Consider the following 27,451-nt stretch of genomic DNA (forward strand, 5'->3'; position numbering starts at 1 on the left):
TATTAAATAGACTTTTATTAGGAATTCTAACCTATTGGCTAAATTATATATACAAATGTTGGAATGTCTCTGGTTTGGGGATCTTCATAATCCTGGAACAAAAGACACTAATATTAGAGCAAGCTTCACTTTAGATGCAAGAAAATGAATAATTTAAATAAACACTTTTTAATTTTATGGCAATTTAATACAGTATATTAAGTATTAAGGTCAGTAAATGTTCTATACTGGTTGAGGATATGTTTGATCTCCAAAATGTCCGAAATCAGTAAGACACGCTTATGACGCCTTTTGCACGCCCAAATATTGAATAAATTTAATTAAAACCAAATAATTTTATATTTTAAAAACATAAACAAGCAAGTCGTACCTTAAAAAATTTACGCTTTGGTTACTATAAGACCGAATATTTATTGTCAAGCGACATCAAGATAATATTTTTGCCACAACTTAAGCTTCTTGTATATTATGATTCAAGAAATCAACGATTCAGTCTTACGAAATGCTTGGCAAGTAGGATGCACAGTCATAATTCCCAAGACGTCCAAAGAGAGATATGAGAAAACCTTCAAGCTATTTGTGGCGTGGTGTAACAAGAAAAATTTTGAAAATATTACAGAAAAGGTAATAGTAGCCGTGGTAATACTAGCCACAAATTGATTGTACATTTTAAAAACATTTAAAATTATTTAAAAAACCACTACTCACCCAACAACTACGCCACTGAAGTGTAAAAATAGTCCCTACTAAAAAAATGTCATCACCCAAATTTTATCAGTCAATCTTTTATGCCAGTGAAATTACAGGAAAAATCATATGAATATTTGAAACTTTTAACACCCTGTATCTCCGTAGGAAAGCGTCCTATCAAAACTTTTTATAGGACAAAAGTTGATTATTTTCATCGGTAGAATACGCCATTAAAGTTTGGCGAAACTTATTATTAACATATTTTTTTTATATTTTTCGGCGTGGTTAGTCAATTGTTATAAACAAAAAAATTACTCGCCGAATGGCTTTTTTTATCATAAAATGGACCAAAATAAACACTTTTTGTTCTTTGACAAAAATTTTAAAAATGCTTAGTTTCCCAGATATTTACAATTTAATGTGAAAAAAGTGACGACATCGACAAACTTTCGGAATTTTTTTCTCAATAACTACTGAACAGAGTTTAATTCTAAAAACATAATAATCGGCAGATATTCTACTTTAAGATATATTTTTTTAGTATAGGTCAATTATTTTATTGAAGGTCCAAAGCGAGTAAAAAACAGTCTTTTAAAGAAAATAACAATAACAATTAATGATTTAATCGGTTAATGCCGAAATATCCATAATTTTGCCTACATTTATAATAATTAAATATAATTTTTGCAATTATTTTCATGCTTTTTTTAATACAAAAATTATTATTTATGATTAGAATTATATTACTATTAATGTTATCCAATAACTGTTTTATTTTTCGGCACCGCTAGGTCAATTATTATTATTAGGTTAATTTTACGAAATAAAAAGCTTATTTAGTTTAGTTTTGGTATAACTTTCAAGTCAATTTTAGCCATTTATAAAACCAAAAATCGAATATTTAAATTTTACTAATTACTTGCAAAAACCTTATTCCGGCTACAAAACCAAACAAAATGATCTTTTGAATATTTGTACTGTTAACATATATCGATTAAAAAAATCATAATATTGTTTATTGTAAATATAATCTAATCCAAGATATTGTAAAGAGAAAATTTAAATTTGAAGTGTTATCATAATTTTCTTTAAAAGACTTTTTTTACGAGCTATAGACCTTCAATAAAATGATTGACCCACACCAAAAAAATATATCTGGAAGTAGAAAATATGCCGATTATTATGCTTTTTTAGAATTAAAATCTGTTCAGTAGTTTTTGAGAAAAAAAATCCGAAAGATTGTCGATTTCGTCACCTTTTTTACATTAAAAACTGTTTTCAACAACAACTTTTTTGTTTATAACAATTGACTGACCACGCCGAAAAATATTAAAAAATATGAAAATTATCAGAAAAATACACTATAAAATAAAAATAGTTTCATGCTGTAGTTTTTTGTTTTAAAAATTTAGTTGGTTGATGCCTTTTTAGGGGTGAATCTCTCGCCTATTCACAAAAACTCACAAGGAGGCAATCTTTCAGGATTTTGAGTAACAGTTTTGGCTCTAACCCAATAGAGCTGTATCTAAAATATCGAATTCTGTGTCCGCAGAAAACAACAATCAGATGACTGTTTCTTACCTAACAACAAGGGATATGTACTGTTTATGTAGGCATTATCATTATCGGAAAAAAAATTCTGAAACTAGAAAATCTTGAAAGATTGAGCGGTCATTTTTTATCTCGCATATAGGCAGCTGCTCTCTTGGCAAATTATGATACAGACATTATTACTTTGAAGGGTTTTGGAGATTGGAACAGCGATAAAGTTGCTAAAGGATATGGCGAAGATTCTGAATATGAAAATAGCGAAGAAAACTACCGCTTGCTTTATGGTTACTGCTGACGCTACGCCTTCTACTGCTCGTTCTACGATTACAATAGCAAATATTAATAAATAAACAGTTAATAGTTTATTTAAATTATAATAATTTTTAATTTATTTTAATTTTATTATTTTAGGTTATTTTTAACTAGAAGATAGTGAATAAAATTTAATTATAGTCACTAAAATCATCTTATAAAACATCTACAAAACTGCAACTGAGAAAAAATATATTATCCACAGTTCGAAAGATACTCAAATACTTATTTAAAAACTTACCCATTGTTTCCTGTTGAATTTCTACTTTATACGTCGGATTATCGTAAGCAGACTGGCTAATTCTCGTTGACGGAGGTGTTATCGCAGCTTTGTTCTGATTGTGTCTTCGGACCAGAATTAGTAACAGTATTAACGTACTCAAAATGGCAATTGCTGCAAGTATTGCAACTATTACTAGAGGCCCGTAATAGTCTCCTTTCGTTTCTAAGATTTCCGCCCTCGACAGTTTATCTGAAACCATTGATTAATTAAAAAATCATCATCATTTCTATAATTATCGAGAAAACTAGTGAACAATTTTTATACTACGGATGTAAAGTAACATATTTTACCTTGTTGAGTGGAAGAACCAAGAGCTGGAGCTACTCTAGGCTTCGTAATAAAGTCTTCCACATTACTAGTCTTAATCTTGCCATTAGTGAGATATACTTCCAACCACAACCGATATCTGGTACCTGGTTTAAGGTCCCTAATAATGGTTTTGGTAGGCGAGTCTCTCTTAGCAATTTTAAAAGTACTTTGGTCCTCTTTACCAGAATCGCTTTGATAAATAGCCCTGTAGATGTTGACGTATTTATCCTCCGGATAAGGTACCCCATTCCAAGATATCTCCACGCTCTGTGACTTAATTTGAGAGATGTCCAAAGTAACATTGAACCCGTACGTGTCAATTTCATTGGCCGTTGTGAAGTGCAGCATATTCTCAGCACGTAACTCGGTCATCTGACCCGGGAAAGGTATAAAGTAAATACCAATTTCGTACTTTGTGTTTGACTTGAGGTTTTCTAAAGTGTACCTAGTAACCGCCCTGTGAATTAGAGGTGTCGCTGTGTATATCCTGCCATCGATTTCCTTAAATCGCAACTGAATGCCATCGATGAATTGCAGTTCGTACTGGGTAAAGGCCCTCCATACTACTGTTACCCAAGTAGCGTTTATGTCCGTAATAGCCAGATCCGGATCTATTGGGATTACTGGGGGTGCGGCTTCCTTGGGCGTTTTTATCTTATATACTTTGCTGGTGGGCATGTTGTGGAGGTCACGCAGGGTCACCGTGATCTTTATGCTGTACTCGGTGTCAGCCTTCAGGTCCGTGAGATCGAACTCGAGTGATGGAGTTGCTATCAGGTCGTTTGGTGGTGCGAATACGGTGAGCATCCACGAATCCAGGTCTTTTTCACTAAAAAAATACATATAAATTGAAAATATGTATGTTACACAATTTATTGATAGGTATGAGAGTTATTACCATTTAACTATCATTGCTATTAAAGCAAAAATATATTTAGTTCATATAGGGATTCTACCTTAGAATTAAAGATAATAAGCTATATGTGGGTACACATGCCGCAAGTGGCCCATTTTTAAGCATTACGTCAAGAGCGCCGCCAGACGTACCAACCTTCCAGGAAGGGTCTACTGGCGCCGGCGACCAGATGCGTACTCATATACCTACGACCGACTCCACACATAGCGACTCTCCAACGAACACTCACCCCCGTCAACACGTCTTTTTCTATACAACTTAGTTTTCAATAAAATACTTTATTACTACCGTTGAGAGAGCGTTTTATTCTTGCTGTACAGCGAAAGCAACCCTCAAGTCAAAAGTCTCATAGAATCTCATGTATGTGAGCCGAGATATTCGAGGTCAAAGATCACAAAACCCGTTTTTTGTAAATATCTTGTTTTATTTGCTCTGAATGGCATTTGGAGTTATTAGAGAAGTTGTAGAGCATAAAATTCTCTATAAATTTGGTTTAGTGCAATAATATTTTATACAAGAAAATGTTCTTGAACGCGCCAAAAATGGGAAGAGCTTACTCATATGTATGATAACGCTAGATCATCTGTAGAATCAAAAACCTACATATAGTGCAATTTATAAACTTAATTGTCCACAAAAATTTTATAATTAATAACAAACTTAATTATTTACTAATATATAAATGATATTTATAAATTTTATTCATAAATAAAAACCCGTTTAATTTTATCTAGTTTATTTATAGGTATGTATTAATAATACATTAAAATTAAATACTTTAAATATATTTTAATAACGTTTTTATTTACCATCAGTTTATCGTAAATCTATTACAATTCAAGTTTAAAAGTGAGGGAGATTTTCTCCTGTTATTTTTACTATTAATGCATCTTAATAATCTTCATGTTCGTCATCGTCTTCTTTTTCTGGTCGCTCAGTTTGAATTTCAAGTTCATTATCATCCTCGTTGTCGGTTGTATTCAGCTCTAAAGCTTTAAGGACTTCAGGTACATATTCCCTTTTTTCATCAAGATCATGTGGATATGATGAAGTGTTCAGGCATGTTTATCCATTATGCTAACCACAATTTGAGGAGCATTGCAACCTTACTTTTCTACATCTACAGCTCGAACCACAGCATTTCTTGCAATTGCAGAATATCATATTGAGTAGTTCTTCTGGTGCTGGTGGTAATAATGTTGTTGTCATTCGTGGGTTTCATTTTGCAATACCCATCCTCATTCCTAGGGTTCTAAGTCATTTCCTAACTAAGTCTGGATATGTAGTATACACGGTTGATATGCTGTCGAGCTGCTGCACTTGTAGGTGGAAAAGATGATAATTGCACCGGTTTGTTGAATCTTGTTGATTTGATGAATTTCGTAATCAAATATTGTCAATGCTGTGTCTGATTTTGGAGCATTATACATTGCTAAAAAACACGTACCTACTCCATTTTCAAACAATGTTCCTGGAGGGCAGTTTTATTGCTGGAATACTTCAGCTGATTGATTCAAATTGGATTGTTTGTACACAACAATAACTGTCATTTAGAGCAAAGGAAACAAAATATTGTCATCTATGACCTTGAATTTCTTGACCCGCGTACACGAAATTCTATGAGACTTTTGAGCTAACTGATAAAATATAAAAATAAAGATTTAGGCAAGTGTATAGCTCATTATCTTTCATTTGGAGGTTTACCCTTTTTTTCACCTTATACGACCGTACTAATTAGAAATATTTGAGATCACATTGAATTCAGTTTTATTCATTTTAAATTTGATTAGTTTTACAACTGTAGCAGCAGTATTTCCAGTTTTTCATTCGAATGATGTACATTTTGTGTTAAGAAAACTTAATAATCCTTAAAATTAAATTTTGAAGTAATAAAAAAGGCTTTCTCATACACATAACACATAACATCTCTGTTATTTTAAAAGCTTTACCTTGTTCTCTGTTATGTCTCAAAATTCATTACAAAATGCAGATTTATTTAAACTGGTACAGTACATTAAAATAAAGACATATTGGACGTATTCATATACAGGGTGTTACAATCTTAACGCATCACCTTGTCACGAAAAAATAGAAATAAAAAATGTAGCCTATGTTTTCCAAAAGGACTACATAGGGTGTTTTTGAACCATCAATATTATTATATTGAGAAATATGAAGTAATAGAATTAAATATAAATCGGGAAAGTACTTCAGACAGATAAGTTGCAAATTCCAACTGGTTTAAAACTAGTTGGCAATGCTTATTAAAATAAAAAAATACAATTTAGGAAAAGACAGAACAACGATATAAAAGAGAGTTCAAAGCACTTGTAAATAAATAATCACCAATTTATATACCTACTGAATAAAATAAAATATATTAAGCTAATTCCAATCAAGTTTAAAAATTTTCCTAAAATTCTCATTTTATGAAGTCATACATTTTCTCTGACACCAACATCTAGGTTTACTAAAATGCGACTTCAAATAAAAGCGATTAATAACTTTTCTTTGAAATTGTTTTCCGTCCGACTTATGTACATCTAGCGTGACTTTATTTATTGTTATAATACTACCGGTTTCATTTTTTGGTTTCAAAAGATGATGTAAACCGATTATGAACTTACTACTCTATAGTCGCCATTTCTGACATCACGTAGGTATAATCCTTTGCATAAGTAGTTTTTTAGAATATATTCTTGCAGTTAATACACAATACAACAGAGAACAGGCAAAGCAGTGGTATTTGTATTAATTCAAATTGATTCGAAGGTTGGATGTGGGATAGCATATCAACATAAATCCAAAGTAGGCCGATGCAACCCATACAGGGTGTCTATTTAGTGACCCCTTTTTTGTTATAGCATTATTCTTGATCAGAGGAAATATCCCGTTTGAATATCATTGGGACTGAAAATAACACATTTTAAAATTAGTAATGTACATGTATATAGGCTGTTGAAAAAATATTATTGTCAACACATTTAAAGCAGTTTTCCTTCTAGATTTCTTTTCCACATTTTCAATGCGATCTTCTTTTTAAGTTTCCTTATGACTTGGTCTCTCATGACTATAGCCATAAATACATCCCTTTGACGTATGGGCACAACCCACTAATATCCTAAGAGAAGTTGTGTAGGGAAAACTTTCGCATGATGTTCCAATAAAAAAGGGTTTATATACTATATCCCTAATTTTAAAACGTGCCTTTTCCAGTCCCCATTGATATTCCCACAAGAGAAAATGTATATATTTGCAGTTTATTAATGAACTGTACCATTTTCAGTCTCAATTATTACAGAAAATAATTAATATTTTTGGGTAGAAACAGGTTAATACTTCTGATATCAATAATAATTGAACGAATTGGAAAGTTGGATAAAAATTTTATATAGCCATGAAATATTCCCGATTAGAATGATTTAAGAGGGCTTACAGGCACAGAAACAACAAAGTCCATAGGGCGCATTCTTTTCAAACATTCGTTATTATATTATATATTATTACAGGGTAGAAAAGTACCGATGGTCTATCTGAAGTTACGTGAGAGCGATAAAGTTAGCCATAGAAATCCATGCGATAGAGAAGGATGGCTATAATGAAGGCGTCTCATAGTCACCGCCCGTTTCGCCCTTCCACAAATAAGATCCACTTCTTATTTGTGGAAGGGCGAAATGGGCGGTGACTATTAGACGNGCGATAAAGTAAGCCATAGAAATCCATGCGATAGAGAAGGATGGCTATAATGAAGGCGTCTCATAGTCACCGCCCGTTTCGCCCTTCCACAAATAAGATCCACTTCTTATTTGTGGAAGGGCGAAATGGGCGGTGACTATTAGACGCCTTAACCATACCCATCCTTGTCTATCACATGGATTTCTATGGCTTACTTTATCGCTCTCACGTAACTTCAGATCGGTACTTTCCTACCCTGTATATCATATACATAAATGTGAACTATACTCACTCTTTGTTATGTGTGTATCGAACTTCAAACCTTCCGTGTAGACCTACTATTATATGTGGAACAGTGAACGCAAGTCGAACCTTATGCGGATCCACCGCTTCTAGAGACTGTATAATAATCTCATCCTGAGGATGTTGTCCTGGTAAACCAGGGAATGATTCTGGAAGCATTTGTCCGTCATTACCTAAAAGATATTATATTTCTTTAGGAAATATCCTCAACAACAGGATTCTATTTAAATTTTCCAAATATTGTCAGATACAAAGTGCAGAATTTTTGGTTATGTACATAAATAGTGATAACAATACGTGAAGCTGCATCTATCATAATTATTCTTTAATATTTACTCATAACAACCCCAAGTAACTCTCAAATTAGTCTGGGGAAATAATGACTGGTAGTCTACACTAAATTCTAATATGTGTACTACTTAGCAGCGATAATCAAGCAGAAAATAACTTCAATTTCTCTACGTATGAAATTATTAGTAATGCCGTTGGTAGCATATTGAAGTTGATAAATAATATAACTATTTCAGTAGGTAGTTCCTACATTTAACTAACCTGGATTTGTGGCGTTATGTTTGTTATGTGTTAAAAGTCCATTCTGCTGTGGATGTAACACAGGTCCGCTATTGACAGACTGTTGTGATGGTGGAAGCAAAGTAAGAGGATTGTTCTGGAGGGATTGGGAATTTGTTTGGAATTCTTGTAGTATTTCCTCCAACGACAAACCGGGAGGCAAATTGTCGTATATCGGTTGGCCGTCGGCGCCTTGAGGAACTATGTATGGGACCAAATGAATTTTGGGTTTAGTTATCGGAGGTAAAGCTTGATTACTAGTCGGAAGTTTCACGTTATCACTTGGAACAACGTTATGGATCTCTAATACAGAACCGGATGGATAATTACCGATTTCTGGATGCTGATGAATGAACTGGAAAATTTCTTCGGGACTACTATGACTGTGAATATTTACGTGGCTGGTAGAATGATCAAACGCTAACCCTGGTGATGGTGGATTATAATAATTTGGAACATACCGTTCTTGTTCATGGTAGACGTTATCTGCGAAACTCGGAGGAGTAACAAATAGAGAGTGATCTTTATTTGACACCTTATTTCTCGTATCTTTTGTTGGCTTGGAAATAGGATTGAAGGGTCCTAAGTAGGGTGTATCTGAATGATCATTCAATTTATCTTTCGGAGAAGTAGGTTTAGAAGCAGAAGATTTGTGAGGACTTTGGGATGACGGTTTCTTATGATAGAATAGGTTTTCATTTGGATTGATTTTTGGTTTGTGTGGTACACCCAACGAGTTATTTACAACTGCTTGGTCGTTATCCTCATTAACATAAACAGCTAATGGACCCAGCACTTTGGATGGAGTTTTTGGTGGAATTGGACCCACGTAATTGTCTGTCGAGTTGTGAGGTGTTTGTCCTTTAACGTCACTTTCCGTTTGACTGTGTACTGTTTCTGAAATAAAGTTTAGTCAAAATCCACTCCCATCAATTTCGACACCAAACTACTACTCTATGCCTCTACTGTGTAGCCGAAATATTTACAATAAGAGTGGATGTAGTCTGTCCTTGTCCCATGGTGTGTACAGTCTAATGTGTTAGTGTAACAAATAATTCAGTGCAAACTTGTGCGTCTCTCTTGTATACATAAAAGCAGTTCTATTTAAAAAACTATGTTCTATTAATTAATAATAAATATATAACACAATGATGGCACCTAATTAAAAATAAATAAATCCATACTCTCATTTACTTCAAAATACGTTCAAGAAAATAATTTGTGATAATCTGTTTCATTCTCAATCAGAGCACATACAGTCAAACAACATACAATATATAAAAAAATATTATCTTGTATGCAAATCTATATTAAATGTTTATAGTGAATTGATCTTATAACCAAAGTTATTCAATATACAAAGTGTCAATAAAGTAATGTAATAAACCTCCAGAGCTTATAATATGTCAAAATAAAAAAAAGTTTGTGTGGACACTACAAACATGCCCTCTAAACGGAATTAGAAGCGACTTTCAATCCTTCCAAAGAGAAATGAAGAGTCGATTTTTATTTTGTCACAAATCTTAACAAAATGCGTTTATGTTCAATCTTACTTAGATCCTGTGGTTTTAAAACAAAATGTATATTAGATTCAGAAGTGTGAGGGGTGATTTTTATCATAACTTATTTATTTTCAAGTTTTTCAAAACCAGACCAATGCTTTGAATTGCCGAATCCGAATCTAAAGTCAGAATTCCCAGATTAGTTCCTGTTTTGATCCTAATATCAAGAGACTCCCCTAGAAAGCGATAACTGACTGAGGTAACTAGTGATTGGAAAAACATTAGAAATCATGATCAGCGCCGCAACTCCAAAACTAGAACTATGTAATTCTGTTGGAACATGGATCTTTCAGGGGTCCAAAACTACATGGCTGTGAATTGGCAAGCTTCCCTAACTCCATTACCCCATAACCCTTAACCACATAACTGGGATGACTTGACAGAAATATTCATGCTCAGACCTTAAGCCCATAAGAGTTTCATGTCCCGAGCGAGTATTGGAATGGCGAAGTTACCCAGAATTATATAGACTTGGATTTCTGGAGATTCATTTTTTCTCAGTGTGGAGATTATACACCGTCTCAATCCCTGGTTACCGGGTTATGGTATAATAGGGTTATGAATTTATGATACAATGAGATCTTGAATTCCAATGTTTTCCAATCACTCAAGTTAGTTTGAAATATCGAAAGCTTTCTAAAGGAGTTTCTTGATGGTAGGGTCAAAACGAGAATCAAAACGGAAATTTTTTCAATTCGGATCTAGTGGATCAAAACACTGTAGGATGGTATGGTTTACGACCCACCCTACCTTTTTTGTATTACTGTGTATTGTATCATTGGCTTCGTCCGGAAACAAAGTTTGTACCAAAAGATAGAATTTTGCCCTTTCTTTTTCAGAATCTAATGAGCAAAAACAAGACGTTTTCGAAAATCTCGCTGTAAAAAACAAGAAACTAGATACAAAACTTTTTTTAATCCGGTTTGTTCTTCATCACTATCGGATTCAGTAGTGATGAAGAATTTTCGAAACATTTTTCCGATAAAAAACTATTACATTAATGAAATAAATGGAAGAATTCGTTTCTAAGTAATCTAATACAGATTTAAATAACCATATTGGCAATAAAAAAAAGTTACGCAAGTAATTACTTCTCCATATTCATGGCAAAAAATAAAAATTAAATGTTTCTCTCCCTGTTTGAAGGATACAAATCCAGAGAGAGGAAGCAGGGACACCTTTTTACATGAAAAACTTCTCCAACTCCTTAATTTTTTTACATTTACTTATTCATATCCGTACCGTAATATCTCCAATCTCCATACCGTTTTGTATTTACTCTAGCTCTAGAGGGTATATTTGTTGAAACTATCTCTTATTTTGACAAATATTATCGATAGATGCTAGAAATTTTAATTCATTTTTCCTTTTTTCTTGACACCTTATATAGCAAATTTATACAAAGTAATACTGAAGAGTATATCTTACCTGGAGAATGAGTCTCCGTGTTGCAAATCCAGTACTTACAACAGTCATCGTCTGGCACATGACCGACCATTGCAAGGCTTGGTGGACACTCCAGAGTCGGAGGCGGTAAGGCCGTCACTGGTGGGCAAATATTTTGGCATTCGACGGTGCCCATTTCACAGTAACATTTCTTATCGCATCCTGTGACGTTGCTAGGTATCAGGTCCCAGTTTTTGTACATGTTTCCTTCGTATTCACAAGAGCCATTGTTTTTGCAACGAACCTTTTCCGGGCAACAATTTGGAGGCGAAGCCACGAAATCTACTGGTATAGTTTCCCATTCTATGCAGCTGGAATCTAGAACGTCTACCCCAAAGTATGTGGGGCACTGCATCTTTAAACATTTCATTTCACCTTTTTGACATTTGCATAAAGATTCGCAGTCGTCGTTGTATTCTTCACCGTCTTTAAACATCCTGTTTTTGTAAAAACAATGTACTGAATTATCCGTTGACGTTACAGAGAATTGTAGATCATGCCCGTCGTCAAACTGTAAAGCTAAGTCAGACTCTGAGTGAGAATTTTGTTCAGAGTCTGATGGGGATGCCAAGTCACCATCCTCAACCTCTACTACATCATCCGTGTTTTCAATTTTTAGGTACTTGACTCTGTTTTTCACAAAGACAATTCCTCCAGGCAAAAGTTTATAGTAGTTCCAATCGTTTTTGTCATTGCTGACTTCAACTATAGGTAGGTTTTCGTGGTCGTCAAATTTCATATTGGAGTCAAATGTAAGTAAAATGGCTGTCATATTAACGTACCTAGCTGATAGTAGCCTAGGTTTTCCCTTTTCTTCTTCTTTTTCTGTATCATGTTCGTCTAGAGTAACGTCGCACAGGACTTTCAAACAGCAAAAATCATTAGGATCTGGTACTTCCACACATCTGTCTGATGTTTTAGTTACTGGAGGACACCTTTAATTGAAACATTTAAGGAGGATTAATCATAAATGTGATATACAGGGTGTCTCTTAAGTACGTACAGAATGGGACTTATTCTATATCTAAAATTAAGGTAATTTGGTTTAAAAACGTAGGGTCCTGACATCGTCATTTTGGAACTATATAGGTAAAAAAAATGTTCACTTATTTTTAATTTTTAGACTGTTTGAGATATTTTTTAACAAATTTTGTTATATTTTTAATAGTATAAAATAATAAAATTGCGCCTTTCTTTAAAAAAACAGTGGCGCTTCGCCCATAACGCCTATGGGTACTATCATGTTTTTTTCACATAAACTATACCCTTCTGTATTTCCCTTTATATGCTACATAAATATTCCATTCCCATCATTTCTTGCACCTTCAAATTTTTTTCGTATTCCTTACCGTTTAATGACAAAATTTATTTTCTTAATTGTATTCATTATGATATTAGTATGATATGATCAACGAGTTAAAACAAATGATAAATGGCAACCCTCGAACAAAATACACAACGCAGGCCTTCTTGTTATTATTTCTCGAATACGTTCAATAATGACGTTCAATAATGCCTTATTATATCACAACCAGCTACAATTCGTTGTCGGCGGTGTTCTCATTTACGATAGGAACTTTTTAAACTAATTGAGATGCCTCAAACAAATAATCTATCGAATTCAAGTCTGGGAACATTGGAACATATTCTAGTAGTTCAGTTACCAAGACGTATTCTAGAAAACTTTGGGGATAAATCACCAGTAAAAGTTCCTGGTAAAAATTACTCCTACGGCCCAATAATAAAATCACCAGTAATATCCACTAATTCACAGATAACTAAATTTCGTTGGACAAAAATGATTATTATGGAGAATCAATTATAGCATCTCTCGAAAAGGTAGTTGTCAGTATTTCGTGCAATTGCCTGCAAAAATCATTGACAAAATTGTAAGCGAGCATAGTCTTGTGTCAATAAGGCTTGAATTCGTGGTAAGGACATAATTTTTGAGGATTGACCATTGTAATTTATTGCAGTACTATTTGATATGGCTTCTTCCAATTCCAGTATTCTAACCGTCAGAAGTTGTCTCACACTTAGAGCTTTTGTAAATGAGTCTGACTATGAAAGTCGTTGGAGAATGTTTCTGAAGGTTTTCTAATTCAGAGTTAGATGATTAGAAAGTGTTTCAGCATAAACACATCCAGCGTCATAACAATTTCCGTTAGAAAGACGAAATTTTAATTTTAGAAACAGCTTAAATCTCTTACTAAATATAAACTACTTACAATATGTAGGTACACATCGAAATAACAAAAAAAAATATCCATTATAGCCAAAGCTGTCAAAACTGAGCCGCGGTGCATAGGCATACGCATTATTTATTAAAAAGCAACCAATTAAATTGTCTACAATACACCACCATAAACACCAACAGATAGGAAGAATGTCTCGGTTGACCCGCATGCCACGCCATTGAATTGCGGCTCTCCCTGACAGCCTTACTCATAGCATACTGAGGTAACATATAAAAAATACACTTAAATATAAGTATAAAAAATACACTTATTTAGAAAATCAAATTTGTCACTAAATGGAAAAATACGAAAGAGATATGTAGGGATAAAAATGAAAAGAATTCAATGGAGCATAGGACCGGAAATTTTGTAACATTATATTGAGTGGTATGTCCTTTTTATAAAAAAAAGACCTGATAGTACCCATAGCTCATCTTGTTTTTTACGAATTTTTTATTTTATACCTACCAATATGCTAAAAACATAGGTATACCAAATATGTCAAAAATATCTCAAGCAGTTTAAACATGAAAAATGTTAAATTAACGTCTTTTTCGTTTTGAAAATCATGTAACTCGAAAACAACGACCTTAGAACTCTATATTTATTTAACCAAAGTACTTAATTTTAGTCATAAAATACGTCCCTGGATTTCCTTGGAAAACAAATAATTGCATAGTGAAATAACAACGTAAATCTTTACAAACCTTGGTTTACAAGTGATTTTTCCAGCAGCTTCACAGGCGCATGCTTCAGTACATCCTTTATCAAATGTATCTCCCCTGTTGTAGGTCTTGTTTTCAAAGGTGCAGATTTCTAGTGGTTCAGTCTCTATAAAAAAATTTAATAACTATTCAACAGAAATCAGAATATTTCCTCCTTTAAGTTATTTTCGTATTGCTATTTCAAATCAATTTATTACACAGCCCCACAAAATAAAAAAAAGTATCGGATCTGGTATTCAGACCCATGTATTTCCATGTATTTTTTCCACTGAATCCGAATGAGCCTTCAGATTTGGCCCAACGGGTCTGAGTTTTCGGGAAAATTCTAAAAACGGGTCAAAATTCACAAAAAATGTACCTAATTTACGATCGACGAAAGTTATAAAAAATCAAATTATTCTACCAGCTCACTAGACGTATGACTTTTCACTCTTTTAATTCCAATTTATCATCATAGAGTTAGACAAGCTGGTCCAATTTCATTCAAAAACAGAAAATAGATTAAAAACGCCATTTTCATGGCATAATTCGTGTTGCAGAGTTCTGGATCCATCTTTTTGTCCACCCACCCATTTATGAATTCATACATCTTTCTATCATCCACCTATACCACCTATAAAACCCACCCATCTATCCATCTAGTTTTTGTACTGAGAGCTGAGATAACAGCCTAGAAGATTGAGAGTGCAATAAAACTTGTAGAATACTCTACTTTCTAAACAAAAGAAAACAATATCTACAAATCATTCTTATTTTTGTTGCTATAACGTGTTCTCTTTTCTTCAAAGGATCTATGCAAAGGTTTACGCTTTCGTTTAGTCCCTCTATTTTTCGTTTCTCTTTTTAACAACCAACAAAAATCGGCCATCATGTTTTCATCCCATCTTCCTTGATATCGCTGTTCTATAACCTTCATATCCTGATGAAATCGTTCGCCTTGTTCTTCGCTATAATCTCTAAGATTTTCAGGAAACCAATCCAGATGTGAATGAAGGAAGTGCAACTTGTAGTCCATCAAACATCCCAGGTCTTGGAAGTCTTTTATCAATTTTAATACAATTTCTTCGTATTTAGGACTCTTGTTGTTTCCTAAAAAATTTGTCGCTACAACTTTGAAACTAGTCCAAGCACTCTTCTCAACGCTACTCATTGTAGTGATGAATGTTGCATCCTTGAACAATGTCCGAATCTGAGGTCCATCGAATACACCTTCTTTCAATTTCGCCTCAGAAATATTCGGAAATTTTCGCCCTTTATATATATAGGGCGAAAACTTGTTGGTTGTTAAAAAGAGAAACGAAAAATAGAGGGACTAAACGAAAGCGTAACCCTTTGCATAGATCCTTTGAAGAAAAGAGAACACGTTATAGCAACAAAAATAAGAATGATTTGTAGATATTGTTTTCTTTTGTTTAGAAAGTAGAGTATTCTACATGTTTTATTGCACTCTCAATCTTCTAGGCTGTTATCTCATCTCTCAGTACAAAAAGTAGATAGATGGATGGGTGGGTTTTATAGGTGGTACATGTAGATGAATAAATATGCATATTCATGCATGAACGACTGGACAGAAAGATGTACAAATTCATAAATGGTTGGGTGGATAAAAAGATGGATTCAGAACTCTGCAACACGAATTATGCCATGAAAATGGCGTTTTTAATCTATTTTCTGTTTTTGAATGAAATTGGACCAGCTTGTCTGACTCTATGATGATAAATTGGAAAGAGTGAAAATCATACGTCTAGTGAGCTGGTAGAATAATTTGATTTTTTATAACTTTCGTCGATCGTAAATTACGTTTTTTGTGAATTTTGACCTGTTTTTTGAATTTTCCCGAAAACTCAGATCCGTTGGGCCAAATCTGAAGGCAGATTCGGATTCAGCGGAAAAAAATACATGGAAATACATGCATCTGAATACCAGATCCGATACTTTTTTTTATTTTGTGGGGCTGTGTTATTTTCATTGAAATCGGTCTCAATGTTGCTATAAAACTAGCTATTCTGTGCACTACCTTGTACAGATGTGTGTACCACTAGCTTCAATTCTAAGCCCAGTGTTTTTGTTAATTTATATAAATGATTTAGGTTCTGTTTCACTAAATACAGATTATATATGCTGACGACACTTAATTAAATCGAGTTCGAAAGATAGTGATTTGGGAACAAATTGTAATATTGTATTGAATAACATAACAAAATAGTTCTCTGAAAATTATTTGCATTTTAATACTAATAAAATAAAAAATTTGAGATTTCATAGTCCACTAAAAATTGTAATATATTAAATTTTACAGTAGATAATGAGTTTTTAAGTACCGCTGATGAAACAGTGAATTTTTTTTTCTTCATATAGGCAAAAATTTGAATTTGCATATTTAGTGCGAAATTTTTACGAGCAAACTCTCTCTAATTTATCTATTTCGTAATTTAAGGTCTGTTTTATCTATTGATTCGCTGTTTATACCGTGACTATGCACAAGTTAAATCTTGTCTCAGGTATGGTCTCTGTACTTTCTACTCAGGTCTTTGTTGCACAAAAAGGATATGTTAAGATGTATAACAGAAGTTCCTAGTCACTATTTTTAAAGATATTTTTAAAAATTTAGTTTTGGCCATCATATACTTATTTTTGTTTAAATTTATATATTAATTACAGAACGAATGGCCAGTAATAATAATGTAATTTTTGAAACTTGCAGGGTGCAGCAAGAATTAGGAGGGCTTGTCTCCCCCTGCCACCCTGACTACGCCCATATTTCGCAATAAAAGTACATAAATGTATTGTAATTAGTTAATTTCACAGGTACGTTACTAGGCAAACATGGACTGTTTTAATTGAACCATATTGTTATTCTATATTGACCTTTTTGCCTACTTTGTCTTAGTAATGATAAGTTTTATTTGATTGTTGCTATACACATATTGTCGCCAAGGAAAATAAACTATTGTTACTATTGTTATTATCCATAATAATGTTATCATTATTATTACCTGTATCTCCTGCACATACTAAAATAGAACAACAGGGATCATAAACTTCCTTCGCGCTACAGAGGGGGTCGTCAATTTTCTTTCCCCTTCTGAAATATGGACCCGAACACCTGTCCTTGCAGTCCATTTTACCATCCCTGCAGGTGCACACTGACTCACAGCCTAATTCTAATTCTTCGCCGTTTTCGTAAGTTAATCCACCTTTTTCACAAACACCTAAAAGAGAAGTCAATTTTTTAAGAAAATAGTCTTCAATTTTTTTCCTTTTATTGGAAATAAATGACACCCGTTTTTGTTAAAGTGATAATAACAACAAATAAATTAAATGTATTGTGGTGGAATTCCCTAAAACTTAAATAATTTTATGCCTGAGGATAACATCTGCTTGATAAATAAGGGGTTATTTGACGTAAGATTATTAAGAAGTTCAATATTTATATAATATACAAGACATTAATAATAATGAATAACTTCTATTAGATCCTCAAACTATCTTTGTTCAAGTAAGTAGGTATATTTAAAGATAAATGTGGAAGAAGATATATATTGCAAATAGTAAACTGTGCGCTATATTCCAACTAGTTTTCATTCAAAATAATTTAATATGCGTCATCCAGTTGTATAATTAAAAAAAATTTATATAAAAAATTGTGTGTGTAATAGTTTTAAGTGTAGAGATGTTTGGAAAAATATTAGCAATACAGAAAATGTAGAGGATCTTGTTGAGTATAGTTATATACAAAATTAAACCAAATAAGAAGGTATGTACAGAATAGTATAAAGACAAAAAATAAATGGACGAACCACAAATTGCGATAAAATCATCCATCATAAGTAAATAAGAATATAATGGCGATCCAATAGCGCCCATAAAACAATATAGAGAAGAAAAAGATAAACGAACCATAAACAGGAAGATTCGAAATACTGAGATGAAATATTTTTTACGAATGTTGAAGAAACGGAAGCTTTGATTTCAGTTATTTCTCGTCATCATGCTACACCCAGTTATGTATAAGATGATCCAAAAAACTTGTTTATTTGGTATGGCTGGATTCGGTTTTCTATAAGCTTTTCAACAAGCCCCCTCATGCCTTATGTTTCCATTTGAAAAAAAAAGTAGGGGTAGCTGGGGGTTAGGGGGTTGAAGAAAAATTAATTATTAATTAACCGAAAGATGGGAAAAAATCAAAATCAGTTAACGTGTTTCAGCGTTTTAAAAAAAAATTTACTTATTCAAAAGATATGAATTTTATTCCGTACTTTTGGCCATCCATGTATAACAATTGCGCAAAAAAATAATGATCTTTCAGTCAAATTAATTTCCTTTCAACAATGACACGTGACACAAGTGAAGACATGATTGTACAAAATGTGAAACGTCATAGGAATTTGTACTATTATTTTTATTACCAGAATCACTCCTTAAATTTTTTGCACAAGGTATTAACTTCAGTGAAAAATGTCGTTAATTTGAATACCGCAAAATAAAAAGAAGCAAATTGAAACATATTATGATTTTGTTTCACCACAATTTTGTCTTACAATATTGTGCGTAAAATACTATCCATCTTGCTTGTATATATTTGATCAACCAAGGTGAACGGTTACTACGTTGCCTTAATTTCCTAACAGATGTTGGCAGGCGGTCATGGTGGATGATATCGTCAACGTAGTGAAAACGAATGAAAGGATATCGATTTTACTAGAAATCATTTACCGTACGAAGGCAATCGCACGTTGTCAACAAGACGCTCCTTGTTAACGTGACTGTAATTAATTATTTCAATTTTAATGAGCTTAACGAAGATTACAAGAGCACCTGGTATTTTTGTATCAACTATAAAATAAATATCTTAAGGATTGTTTCATATCTAACTGCACATAGGATAATGACGCAAGAGTGACCTAGTCCAGTACAGAATGATCACTTAAAAAGTCCTGGATCAATATTTATAAATATACAAAGTGATCTATGAGTTGTAACCAAATTTTTGTTTGTAGTTTTTGCAGGATTTGTAGTAGTTAATGAATTTTTAGCATACACCATGTGCCATTGAAAGTTACTGACTCTTTCAGCACCGTGATGAGAAATATGATTTTTTTCTAGTCACTCATAAAGTAGTAAGTAGTAAGCAATGTATATTTTTGTGCTATTTCATAAAGTATATGAAAATTACACGCACACACTCTAATTCCAAGTTAACAATAATATATTTTTTTAATCAATTTTTCAATATTATTGTAGCAGTGAGTTTTCACTCAAACCGTTTGGTTTTAGTCAATATTTTCATACCTTACTTCGATATTAATAGTGTCATAACTTCCTATTCTAATTTTGCAGATTTTACATATCGTAATGGAAACGCTTTTCAATTCCTCTGCATATTTATACTAAAACAATTGAAGTTTGTAATAAAATGTACGTATATTATTATTTTTTCTTCATTATTTTTAAAACTAAGGAAAGTAATTGTTAATTTTACTGAATAATTTTTATGAAATGTGAATTATTTATCCTAATGCAGAAACTGTAACCTAAATCTAGCGTGAATACTAAACCCTTAGGAGAGGAGGAGAGGTATACAGAATCTAACAAGTTAAGGAAATAAGTGAAGGCAGCTGAGAATAATTAGACCAGACATGCTGACAACGTTAAACAGTCTTTTAAAAACCAAATTCGTTTGTGTATTAATCAAAATTGAGGACAATTCGAGCAATGTAAATCATCGGTAAAGTTAGTATTATTCTCCTTGTTGTGTTCCGAGTTTCAGTTTGTTTCGTTTTGCGTTTTGTTTTAGTTGCTGTTAGTGGTTTATTTTTGTTTGTCAAACCACTTTTTAAACATGCCAGTAAACATTAACACTGTCAGTCCCAAACCTGACAATATGTGATGGAAAAGTGGTTTTGCAAAGCCTTCTTGACGCTGTTATACAGGGTGGTCCGAATTTTATGCAGGGAACTTCGAGGACAGATAGATCTCTTTAAAATAATAGGAGTTTGCCCTATAAACATAGGTCTGGAACGACCTCGTTTTAGAGATACAGGGTGTTGAAGTTGTTAAAAAAATTGATTTTTTATTTGTATCTCCGGAATCTATCAACCGATCTCATTAAAATTTGGTACAGATAATGTATGATAGTAGACCTTGCATTCCGTAAAATATGAGCTCTAAAGGTTCAACCAGTGGTGTACTACTGGACATGGGTCACCCCCCCTTTTTATAAAATAACCTACGCCACTGTATTTTTTGCAAGCTATTGTAACGGATTTATATTCTAATGCACAAAATACGTAAAAAAGGTTACTTGAATTTTTTTCCTAATGTTCACCATTTTCAAGTTATTCATACCAATACAATCCCCTTGTGGCAGACACTTCAAACCATGTTACAAAAATACAGGGTGGTCCGAATTTTATGCAGGAAACTTCGAGGGCAGATAGATCTCTTTAAAATAATATGTGTTTGCCTTATAAACATTGGTCTGGAACAGCTCCGTTTTAGAGATACAGGGTGTTGAAGTTGTTAAAAAAATTGATTTTTTGTTTATATCTCCGGAATCTATTAATCGAACTCAATAAAATTTGGTACAGATAATGTAAGATGGTAGGCCTTAATTCCCTAAAATATGAGCTTCAACCAGTGGTGTACAACTGGACAGGGGTAACCCCTTTTTTACAAAAAAACTTACGCCACTGCATTTTCTACAAGTTATTGTAACGGATTTATATTCTAATGCACAAAATACGTAAAAATGGTAACTTGAATTTTTTCCCTAAGATTCGCCGTTTTCAAGTTATTCATACCAATATAATCCCCTTGTCCAGACATTTCTAACCATAATATTACAAGAATATTTATGTTTATGCTTAAAAGTAACTGGAATTTGTAAGCACATCAACAAAATTCTTTACACTCGTTTCCACACCACCTTAGTTCCTTACTCGTTTTAATTTCCCTTGGAAGCTTGGCCCACTATCTTTACAAATAAGGACAACTTAAATCAAAATAATAATAAATGTACATTTACCAAAGGCGAAGGGTAGTGAATTTTCACAACCTGCATATTTAGTCACAAGAAAATCCTCATGAAATTCGGACAAGATCTTTTCAACACGAATTTTCTGTGAACGTGTGGCTCGGAATAATTCGCAATAAAGTTTGTGGACCTTTCTAAACCCGTCTAAATTCCCAGTCATTTCTAAACTAAACTTTCTAGAAAACCATCTATTTGAATTATTAGAGGATGTTCCATTAAATATACGACAAAATAGCTGGATACAATGGATGGTGCTCCTGCGCATTCTGGGAGAATAATATAAGAATGGCTTAATAAAAATTATTTGGGTCGATGTATAGGTAGAAGACTAAATGCTAATGTCAACCATAATTATACAGAGGGTTCAGTGTCTTGGCCAGCCAGATTGACATATCTAAACCCCCTGGACTTCTATGTTTGGGGTTATCTGAAAAGTAAAGTTTATTCTACTCCAACAGATACAAGACCACAACTACTGCAACGAATAGAAGACGGGTGTAATGTATTAAAAGAAAACCACCATATGGTATTAGCTTCAATTAATTCCATCAATAGAAGTTGTCAGAAATGTATCAATGTGGGTGGTTCGCATTTTGAACAATTGTTGTAAATACGTAACGTTAATTTTGTTTCTTGTTTAGTTGCTGCTGCTTGGTAAATATATTTTTATTATTATTTTGATTACACTACCTCACAGGTGGTGTAGAAAGGAGTGTAAATAGTGTTGTTGATGTGCTTACAAATTGCACTTACTTTTAAGCATAAGCATAAATATTCTTGTAATATTACGGTTAGAAGTGTCAGCCACAAGTTACCTTTTTTACGTATTTTGTGCATTAGAATATAAATACGTTACAATAACTTGTAAAAATGCAGTGGCGTAGGTTTTTTTGTAAAAAGAGGTGACCCCTGTCCAGTTGTACACCACTGGTTGAACCTTTAAAGCTCATATTTTAGGGAATGTAAGGCCTACTATCATACATTATCTGTACCAAATTTTATTGAGATCGGTTAAAAGATTCCGGAGATATAAACAAAAAATCAATTTTTTTTTCAACACCCTGTGTTTCTAAAACGGGGCTGTTCCAGACCAATGTTTATAAGGCAAACACATATTATTTTAAAGATATCTATCTACCCTCCAAGTTTCCTGCATAAAATTCGAACCACCCTGTATAGCTTTAGACTTTAGAAAAGAACCTGATTTTTCTTGAAAACTGTTAGAGATAAATATGGACAACCTTATATCAGTCGAAAGGGTCGCATTTACCCATGGCAATTAACATTCATTCTATTTGAAAAAAAAAGTTTTTTAACTCGTAAGATTATTAAATGAAGGTCTCAGTATTTTCGAGTCTGAATAACGTACACGTTTTGCTCATAGATGACAAGATAGAGTAATTTATGCCAAAACGAACTTTTAAAACTGCAGGTTTCTAACGCTTACGGTTTAGATGTTATCTAGCCTAATTTAGAGAGCTAAAATCGTAATTTTTTTCAAATAACAACTGAATATCTCGAAACATCATGTACATTTAATAAACTCTACCTAATATTAACCAAGGAATTCAAAATACAGTAATATATAAGGTGTTCCATTTAAAATAACAAAGTTATGTAGCGCCCTCAAGAAATGGAACAACCTGTAACGCTAAAAATATTTTCTTTACATGAGCCACATAATTCCAAACAACTTTTATTAAAACCATTTTTTTATAAATTTTACAGTTAGAGAGTTACAGAAGAGTCCCTTTTGAGTAGAACACCCTGTATATATTGAATTTTCACTGTCGAGAGAGATTTCTCATTGTCGCTTCGACGTTATTAATCTTGTGTATAACATTCTATATAAAATCTAACTCTTTCCATAGAAACTTTAATTTATAAAATGCNAGACAGCTGAGAATAATTACACCAGACATACTGACCAACGTTAAACAGTCTTTTAAAAACCAAATTCGTTTGTGTATTAATCAAAATTGAGGACACTTCGAGCAACTGATGTAAATCATCGGTAAAGTTAGTATTATTCTCCTTGTTGTGTTCCGAGTTTCAGTTTGTTTCGTTTTGCGTTTTGTTTTAGTTGCTGTTGGTGGTTTATTTTTGTTTGTCAAACCACATTTTAAACATGCCAGTAAATATTGACACTGTCAGTCCCAAGCCTGACAATATGTGAGGGAAACGTGGTTTTGCAAAGCCTTCTTGAAGCCTTCTTCTTTTTAACTCGTAAGATTAATAAATGAAGGTCTCAGTATTTTCGAGTCTGAATAACGTACACGTTTTGCTCACAGATGACAAGATAGAGTAATTTATGCCAAAACGAACTTTTAAAACTGCAGGTTTTTAACGCTTACGGTTTAGATGCTATCTAGCCTAATTTAGAGAGCTAAAATCGTAATTTTTTTCAAATAACAACTGAATATCTCGAAACATCATGTACATTTAATAAACTCTATCTAATATTAACCAAGGAATTCAAAATACAATAATATATAAGGTGTTCCATTTAAAATAACAAAGTTATGTAGCGCCCTCAAGAAATGGAACAAACTGTAACGCTAAAAATATTTTCTTTACATGAGCTACATAATTACAAACAACTTTTATTAAAACCATTTTTTATACATTTTACAATTACAGAGTTACAGAAGAGTCCCTTTTGAGTAGAACACCCTGTATATATTGAATTTTCACTGTCGAGAGAGATTTCTCATTGTCGCTTCGTCGTTATTAATCTTGTGTATAAAATTCTCTATAAAATCTAACTATTTCCATAGAAACTTTAATTTNAGAGTTACAGAAGAGTCCCTTTTGAGTAGAACACCCTGTATATATTGAATTTTCACTGTCGAGAGAGATTTCTCATTGTCGCTTCGTCGTTATTAATCTTGTGTATAACATTCTATATAAAATCTAACTCTTTCCATAGAAACTTTAATTTATAAAACGCATTAATAGAATTTAGTTTTTATTTCTAAAGTTGAAGAAAATGTGGCAAAGAAATCAAAGTAATTGCTTTTGTATCTGAAGAATATACGGAGTCTATTTCTCTAATAATCACAAAGAGATGGAAATTTTCCAAATACGGCCCTTAAATTCTGAACCCTGACTCCAAAAGTTTATTGATCTTCAATGGCATATGTTGTATACCGAAAATAAATTAATTCCATAAATGTTACAAAAATTATAAGTACCAAGTGCTATCATTATACTTCGAAATATGAAAAAAGGACAAGAATAAAAGTTGCAGAAAACCTTTTATATTTTCTAATGCCAATATTGCAAAAACAATTAAACAACGTGTTACTGATGTACAGACCTAACATACATATCTATGTTATTTTTTTAATGAACACTGCGTATTCAACCTATTCTTACCGACACAAGGTGTTGCAAAATGTTGTTCAAAGAATTCTGGAGTAGATTCTACATCCAAAAATACGAAAAAAAATCCTATAAAATAGACGGCGTCAAAAAAAAAAATAAAAAGATATATTTTTTATTGATAATTTCTAAATTTTTAATTAGAATTCGTTTAAATTTGGGCCAATACATTTATGATATGTAGGTTATAATTTGGTATAATCGATTGCATTTTAGACTCATCAGGGGCGTAGATATGGGGGAGTACCTATTGATTTTTGATCAGAAAATCTACACCACTGGTTTTTCTAATCTATCTATGAAACCACTACTGCTAAAAAACATAGATAGTTGGTGACTGTCACTGAAAAATAACATGCGCTGTCACTATGGAGAAATAAATATTTGTAAAAACAGAAAAAAGATACAAGAGATTGATAATAATATTTCTTTAAAAATTATTTGCATGATTTTAAAAAATCTTTAATAGCTCGAAAGCCGCTCGTTTAATGATCAATGTGCAAGGGGGCCATTTTGGTCTAAAATAAATGAGGTTCCTACAAATAAAGTAATAACCAGTAGAAAAACCAGTGGCGTAGATTTTCTGGTTAAAAATCAATAGGTACTCCCCCATATCTACGCCCCTGATGTGTCTGAAACGCAATCAATTATATATACCAAATTATAACCTACCTATCATAAGTGTATTGACCCAAATTTAAACAATTTCCAATGAAAAATTTAGAAATTATCAATAAAAAACATGTTATTCTTATTTTTTTGGCAGGCTCTATTTCGAAAACGAAGCATTTGCGGACCTACGTTTTTTTTCATATTTTTGGATGTAGAATCTGCTCTTAAAAACAATATTTTGCAATGCTCTGTATATTTGGATAGAACGTGAATTTCAGTCAAATTAAACATATATAAGGAAGATATAGACAAAATAGTACTGTAATAATATATTATTAAACTAATTCAAATTAATCTTAAAAAGTTTCCAAAAATTCTCATAAAATTATGGGGAAGATTTGTCACCTTTAAATAAAGTAAAAGTATAAAAACTTGATCTTTAATATATCTGATTTAATCCACCATATTTCAATTAATTCTGGTCTAAATAAAAGAAATGGTACTTACTAAGGGAAAAGTTGTGAATCTGGTTCTTAGGAGCCAATATTTTCGAATCAAGCGAATCCACATCCAAATTGAAATTATCGTCGTCGTGTATTGTAACATCATCTGAGTTGTCCTCATCGTGATGGTGAGACATATTCGATAGCACGTTTCTTGGATTTTCTTCTTCAACAGAGAAGTTCAGAGCTCTACCTTTAGGTTCGTCAACAGCGTTGGTGGTAGTGAAAGTGGTGGTTTCGTCGTTCAGCGCATTTTCAGTTGGATTCTCAGTTGAAGCCTCCGTTAAATTTTCCGTTGTTGACATGTCCGTTGATGTTTCTATCAAGTGGTCTGATGAACTATCCGCTGAGTTGTCGACCGATGTCTCTGTGGAACCGTCTATAAAATTTGAGGTTGAGTCATCTGAAGACTTCGTAGAAGTTTCGATTACGTTTGAGGAGGGTGACTCTGAAAAATTCATGGTAGTCTCCATAATATGAGATGTCGAGGATTCTGACGCATTTAAAGTTGACATTTCCAATGAATTTGAGGTGGTAGTATCAGAAGAATTTGCTGATGTCTCAATAATTGAATTAGAGGTTGAAATCTCCACCGAGTTAAAAACCGAACTTTCCGCTGAATTTGAGGTTGGTGGCGATGGAGGGAATACTACCGGCCTGAAGGTGTTTTCTACTGAAGTTGAAGTTTCTGATGGAGTCATTGTTGAAGCTTCCATTAAATTTGAGGTTGCACTTTCCAAAGAATTTGACACATATGTTTCTGAAGAATTTAGAGTTGAATTTTCTGGTGAACTTGAGGATGAGGTCTCCATCAAACTTGGAGTAGAAGATTCCATTGAATGTGAAGTTGCAACCTCAGTTGAATCTAAGGGCAAAACTTCGGTCGAATTCGAGGATGGAATATCCATTGAATGTACAGTTGAAGTCTCAGTTGATTTAGAGACTGGAATTTCCACTATATTTGGAGTCGGGATCTCAACAGAGTGTGAAGTAGTGGTCTCTGTTGAATTTAAACTTGGATTTTGCATTGAACCAGAAGTTACAGTGTCCATCAAATGTGAATTAGAGATTTCAGTTGAATCTGACATAAGAGGTTCCGTTGAATTTGAAGTTGGTATCTCCGTTGAATTTGAGGTTGGAACCTCCGTTGAATGCAAGGTTGTGATCTCCGTTGAATTTGAAGATGGGATCTCCGTTGAATTTGAGGTTTGGACTTCCGTTGAATTTGAGATTGTGACTTCTGTTGAATTTGAAGTTGAGATCTCTGTTAAATTTGACGTCGTCATATCAACTGAATTTGCACTAGAAACCTCCGATGAATTTGAAGTTAAGACCAC

The 27,451-nt window shown here is 33.0% G+C and overlaps 1 protein-coding gene across 1 annotated transcript; it reads right to left on the reverse strand.

Annotated features, from left to right (window-relative positions):
- LOC108909555 (putative epidermal cell surface receptor) lies at positions 1–27,451 on the reverse strand. Its single transcript, XM_018713935.2, has 8 exons — positions 26,119–27,451; positions 17,576–17,791; positions 14,562–14,685; positions 11,600–12,552; positions 8,029–8,212; positions 3,127–3,974; positions 2,795–3,025; positions 1–92 (listed from the first exon to the last, which is right to left on the reverse strand). Exons 1-8 carry the CDS (start codon positions 27,398–27,400, stop codon positions 85–87), a joined length of 3,846 nt encoding a protein of 1,281 aa, XP_018569451.1. The 5' UTR covers positions 27,401–27,451; the 3' UTR covers positions 1–84.

Source organism: Anoplophora glabripennis, unplaced genomic scaffold, assembly GCF_000390285.2.
Source record: "Anoplophora glabripennis isolate ALB-LARVAE unplaced genomic scaffold, Agla_2.0 scaffold9, whole genome shotgun sequence".
Lineage (NCBI taxonomy): Eukaryota > Metazoa > Arthropoda > Insecta > Coleoptera > Cerambycidae > Anoplophora > Anoplophora glabripennis.

Bases quoted from the DNA above. Each gene is read 5' to 3' on its own strand.
- LOC108909555 (XM_018713935.2), bottom strand. From the start codon at position 27,400: ATGACGACGTCAAATTTAACAGAGATCTCAACTTCAAATTCAACAGAA. The intron at 8,213-11,599 runs GTAAGATATACT...AATATCTTTTAG, and splicing joins CACGGAGACTCATTCTCCAG to GTAATGACGGACAAATGCTT. The intron at 3,975-8,028 runs GTGAGTATAGTT...GTATTTTTTTAG, and splicing joins CGATACACACATAACAAAGA to TGAAAAAGACCTGGATTCGT.